General features: G+C 43.3%; 1 protein-coding gene across 1 annotated transcript in view; it reads right to left on the bottom strand.

Moving 5' to 3' along the window:
- Positions 1 to 1,832: 1,832 nt before the first annotated feature.
- src (v-src avian sarcoma (Schmidt-Ruppin A-2) viral oncogene homolog) overlaps positions 1,833 to 6,258 on the bottom strand; it is a 43,026-nt gene continuing 38,600 nt past the window's right edge. The window contains exons 11-12 of the mRNA XM_076277403.1: positions 6,104 to 6,235; positions 1,833 to 5,380 (exon numbers count right to left, since the gene is read on the bottom strand). Of these exons, the coding sequence (XP_076133518.1) occupies positions 5,172 to 5,380; positions 6,104 to 6,235 (341 nt within the window). The 3' untranslated portion in view covers positions 1,833 to 5,171. The remainder of the gene's footprint in view (positions 5,381 to 6,103; positions 6,236 to 6,258) is intronic.

The raw sequence follows: 6,258 nt of genomic DNA on the forward strand, positions 1-6,258 counted from the left end.
TGTGGCACCACTACTATACCAAACCCCTCTTCCGGGGTATTTTCTCTCTACGCTTTTTTATGGCAATGACATCATCGTATGATCAAGGTTACATTTAGATATGTTTTCGTCTTATTAATAACATGAATGAATGCTAAAAATTAGTAGGTTATACAACATAAATAACAGTTTATAAAAAGTAGCCTACAACGCATTTGTAGGCTACAAAGCCCATGGGCTCGCTCACACAGTGTAGCAGCATTCTTACAGCTAACAAAAAAGACAAATGCTTCATGTGTTTTCTGGTAACCACTAAATATGTTCTCTCCCACACACCGCCTCTTTAATTCTTAACATAAGCTACACAAAACATACGCCATGGATATAGACAATACAATTGCCACTCTTACACAAACGAGTACGCATACAGTAGCCTAAGAACACACCTGTGAGCGCTGATTTAACTACAGTGAACTATTTGCACTTGGGGCTGTAGCCTAATCACTCACTGTTCTTTAGAAATATGAGACAGCACTAATTTACACTCCGTTGTTGGCTAACTTTTGGCTTTTTTCCTTTTTTTGAAACATCAACACAGTTTTTCCGTAAATTGTTTGGCTAATAGCTTATAGATAAAGGCGCAGTGGAGTGGAAACTTACATTTTAACGATCAATAGAAATTCAGGATTAGATTTGTTTTCTTATATTTCAGGTAAGTGTAGTCTAACTAACCACCACTCTGATTTAATTGATTCCGAGGCCAGTTTGAAAAAGTATGGCACAATGCTGCTCTCTGGTGGTGTAAGGAGTTCTGTACAACGCATGACCTATTGAAGCATGCTAACCAGAAGGTAGCCTACTTTAGTTAATATGCACAATTTGATGGAGGGAGATGAAACTGAAATGCAAAAAAACAAGGCCAAGGCCATCTACTAAATCAACCAGTGTTAGAAATTGAGAACCTGGTCCTATGTAAAGATTCCCTATGGCCTCAGCTCTAAAATAGTTAATACAACCAAATGGATTTAACAATGGGTCTTTAAAACAGGTGGATTAATAACAAATATTTGCTATTACAAGGAAAATTAATATTTTATGTGGTGAAGAAGGTGCGTATTTGTGATACTGTAGAGTATATTCATTTGAAACATTAGGCAAAAGAGCAGGAAAAAACAAGCTTCCTTATGAGAGTGAATTCAGAATGAATGTATTATGATTTTTAGTCATAGGCTACGTAGTTTATATCCTCCTGTTTCTTACCTTCAGAATTATGGTTGGATTGAAGAATTCTGTCAGCTGATTCTCTGTTATGTGTTCGTACACATATGACATGCCTTTTTACATGTCAATCTGTTATACTGTTCCTGCAGTATTGTGAGAGGCTTTTTTGCAGCCTTTCATTGTTCTGTATGTGCATCCCCTGCGTCAGTAGTTACGAGTATAGTTAGCATTAATCAGGATCTGAGTCCTCGTAGGCTGGGAAGACCAACGGCATATCTCGTCAACCCAGAAGGATAGTTAAATCCAGACTATTTGCTTGTTTAGTTAGAACAGCTGGTGGATCTTTATTCGAAGCCATGCTGTCTCTCTTTGTGTATTGTAAATAAAACCTTGTTCCTGATTTTTCTACCATCACCTGATTGGGTATTTATTAATCTGGTATCGAAATTACCATCACGTTGAATAATGAATTAACTGGAGAATGTTGTAAACTTTTGGTTGTGATCAGTTCATGTATATGATATATAAAACATGATGAAAAACTAATAATAATTTAATAATTGATCATAATAATGCACACATGGAGCACACATAGCTGATATTATACACCCATACTATACACAGATTACACAAACTTTAGAAACATAATTTATTGCACTTTTAAAAAGAGAACATAGATTACAAGTATAATTATAACTTGATTGAAAAACAAAGATGTGACCTTGAAGCACTGTACAAAAGGTTGCCTTAAATTAAATTTTAAATGGAAAAGGACAATAACCCCCAGTAACTGCATAGGTGAAGAATTCTACAAAATAATTATCAAGATGCTTTCAAGGTATTCCATTGCAGTTTTCTTTACAATTTGTCAATCAAATTATACAAAAGGGACAGTCCACTTGTCAGGACATTCATTTGATAAAATATACTGTATCAAAGTTTCTATATCGACATTTTACAGCAGTCATTAGGACAGCAGGCTATGGACATAAAAGTGGTTTGTGCAAAACAACGTTTGGCATCCCAGTTTGAAGAAAATACAATGGATTTTGGTCACAAAAAGTATTCCATCACCATGAAGTCCCCTGTCAAATAAACTAATCTCTATCACAATGTTAATTGTATTACAAAGTAACTATTATTCATAAAATATCACACACACACACACACACACACACACACATCTCAAAGGTTTCTCCAAATGGCTGAATGGGTGTAACGTTTGTATATGTGTTGGTCTGTGTTTGAGTTGTATGAGGTGAGACATGCAGTTGAAAATCAGATGAAAATCCACAGAGGAATGGTGCCATGCTTTCTCCTGTAGCTTGCTGTTGTTGTTTTCTTATCACACAATCTAATTCAGAGGCAAACCTCTTTACATGGCTCTGTCCAATGAATGCAAAAGGATTCAGCTGCCCAGTGATCGAACACAAATACATCTGGCCATAGTCTTAGATCCTTATCCTATCTGTGAGACGCTGTAAGGAGGCTACAGTATATCAGTTTATTGTAAAAGGCAAGTGTGACATAAGAGACCGGGAACAGAAAAACAAAATAGAAGATCAAAATGTTCTGCAAAAATAGGAATAAATTATGGATGCAACATTTACAATAAAAAGAGACATTTTGATAAAATGTATTTACAACGGAGAGGTCACATGGAACCCATCCATCCATCTGCTACTGTACCATAGGGAAGCCTACAGCATCACTACACCTGCATGCCACTCTATATGTCGCCATAGGGAAGCCCACAGCATCACTACACCTGCATGCCACTCTATATGTCGCCATAGGACAACTACAGTTTCTACATCATTAGCATCGTTAGCATCAACGCTAACCCCACATCCTCCACCTCCATCACTGTGATTTACCTTCTCTTCCACTCTTCTTTAACAGAAGCACATGACCTGGTAATGACTGGATGATGTTAACAGAAGCACATGACCTGTTAATGACTGGATGATGTTAACAGAAGCACATGACCTGTTAATGACTGGATGATGTTAACAGAATAAGAAAGGCCATTACAATAAAGTCTTAATTCATTCTCTTGACAGCTTTCATGATTGCTGCTGAGAATACATGCTACCTGCTAAATGAATGACACTGTCAGAGGATGCCAGAGAAATTGTGTGTGTGTGTGTGTGTGTATGTGTGTGTGTGTGTGTGTGTGTGTCACAACACAACTGCAATTCAAGCAGAACACACACACATCTTACATTTAGAACCTGTGACTGCAGCTGTCTGGAGAACTCGTTTTGCACTACATCAGCGTACGCATGGCCAGGCTTGCTGTGATTGAAGATGGGCAGACGCTAACGATTGTATGATAGCTAAACAACCTCTTGTGTGTTCTTTTGGTTAAATGATAGGACTTCCTATGCTGGGTCCTCTGAAATTATTCATGGTCCAATTGATTGTGTTAATGCTTTCGACTCTCACAAGACATCTCACACACTGTCCTCTCTGGATGGGGTATACCACATTTTTGATTACAGGAAAAGACATGTTATGCAAGTTAGCATAGCCTTTAATGACAGATTTGTCAAAAGTACCTCCTGATAGGATAAGAAAAGATTGGATTAATAAAAATACACTTTGTACAAAGTACAGACAGTACAAAAAATAGTTCTCATTGGCACAAAAATGTAGCAGGGTAGTAGTTCCCGTTTGGAGATCAGTAGTACATTTACGTTTTCTCTTAATGTTAGTTTTTTTTTTATCATTTGCACAAAGAGAATCAGAAGCGGACTCACTGAAGAGTCCAGGCGTGTCCTAGGTGTGGTGGTATGTGTGTCGGAGCCTGGTCCAGGCGTGTCCTAGGTGTGGTGGTGTGTGTGTCGGAGCCTGGTCCAGGCGTGTCCTAGGTGTGGTGGTGTGTGTGTCGGAGCCTGGTTGCTGGCGGGCAGAGGACTGGCCATGTGGCTGATGAGTGGCCGTCTCTAGAGCTCCACTCCAGCACCCTTCACACTCTAAGCTCTCACACACCACCAGCTCCAGTTAGTCCAGGATAACAAAGGGGAAAAAGAGGTGAACACACACACACTCTCATGACGAGCACTCTCACTCACTCACTCGATCCATCAGACACAAAAGAGCAGGCATAGAGATACATGTGCCCTCTCTCTGTCTGTCTCTAACACACACACACACACACACACACACACACACACACACACACACACACACGTGCACACAGACACACACACACACACGTGCACACACAGACACAGACACACACACGCACTTTAAAGACATAATTCTTTCTGAGATCACTGGGGTTAGAATTGGAAGACATTTCCCTATATACATGCTCCCATACACACCCATACACATACACTCATACAGACACACTTAGACACAACATTTACAAATGTACTGTACAGGCCTAGCTGTCTTTTTCATGTGGTGTGCCTGTGTGTGTGTGTGTGTGTGTGTGTCTGTACGTCTACATGTGTGTGTGTACATGAGAAAGACAGTCAAGCTAATGAGGACTGTGGAATAAACCCGTTGAACCCTGTCTGCATGCGTGTCAGCAGTCTTTGTGTAGGGAGTGGAGTATGGGGGTGCACACAACGTGTAGAATGGGGGGGGGGGGGGTACTGTAGAGGATGACTGACAGATCTGGAGCATCTGCCAGAGGGGGTGTGAGCTGGGAGGGGGCTTAAGAAAACAGAGCATGGCTGAACAAAAGAGCCAGAGCTCTGATCAATCACACATGACCTGCAGCCCGACCAACATAACCCCACATACACCACCCCACCCCACACCACCCCAGCTCGCCCAACCCCACCCAACCACCACCACCGTTCCTGTGAAGAATACAACAGCTCCCATACAGTAGGGATGACTAACTGAAAGACCATAACTATCAGATCAGCTCCATGCTCTCCAGGTGTCGAGGTTGGAGAACCACGGAACGCCACACACACAGCCACGCGTGGACACGGAGACCCCGGGGAGCTCTAGAGGTTCTCTCCCGGCTGGTACTGCGACTCTGTGGAGGTGAAGTAGTCCTCCAGGAAGCCCTGCAGGTACTCAAAGGTGGGCCGCTCCTCGGGCTCCTTGCGCCAGCACTGCAGCATGAGGTCGTGCAGAGACTCGGGGCACTCGGCCGGACATGGCATGCGGTAGCCTCGCTCCACCTGGTCCAGCACCTCACGGTTCACCATGCCTGAGATGGGCACAAGAGTCCAGTTACAGACAGACACAAATCCAGTTAAGCCCAACGCTAATCCTACTGTGCCTATTATACTACCTGTAGCTACCTGTAGCCTTCCACATCACATTCAGATCACTACTGCTGGCCTACAGAGTGTTCTCTGGTTCTGTACCTATTCACTTGAATGCTCTCATAGAGACACATGCGACCACCTGACCCCTACACTCCTCTACGTGCTGCTATCGGCACAGTCACAGGAATCCAAACTATTCTGATCTGTAGTTCCCTGATGGTGGAATGTGCTAGCGGCTGCTACCAGAGCTGGGGCGTTCCTCTCTGGTGCCTCCCCTCCTAACACCACTACCCAACACCCAACACACTTGCACTTCCCATGACCCAGACCCCCACTCTCGCTGCAGCCTCTGACTTCACTATATTTTTTGGGCTTTTAGCCTTTATTCCGACAGGACAGTTAAGATGGACAGGAAGTGAGTGGGAGAGAGAGAGATTGGGTGGGATCGGGACATGACCGCAGGTCGGATTCGAACCTGGGTCCCCGTGGGCACTTGGACCCGTACATGTTACGGGCGCTGTAGCCTGTTGCGCCACAGCGCCCCCCACCTCTGACTTAACTAGATACTTTATTGATCCCCAAGGCTGACACAAGCTAGTGCTGACTGTTGCACTGTTGCTTCCTGCTTTTGTGAGTGGGGTCATGGGGGAGGGACTCTGTACCTGGGTATGGCACCCGGCCCTTGGTGGCCAGCTCGGTCAACAGCACGCCGAAGGACCAGACGTCTGACTTTATGGTGAAGCGTCCATATAAAGCAGCCTCGGGAGCTGTCCACTTGATGGGGAACTTGGCCCCTGCAGGACAGACAACAGAGATG

This window comes from Alosa pseudoharengus, unplaced genomic scaffold, assembly GCF_046254945.1.
Source record: "Alosa pseudoharengus isolate Yale_2024_CS ecotype anadromous, Long Island Sound unplaced genomic scaffold, YU_APseudo_1.1 YU_APseudo_1.1_scf_9, whole genome shotgun sequence".
In the NCBI taxonomy this organism is placed as follows: Eukaryota; Metazoa; Chordata; class Actinopteri; order Clupeiformes; family Clupeidae; genus Alosa; species Alosa pseudoharengus.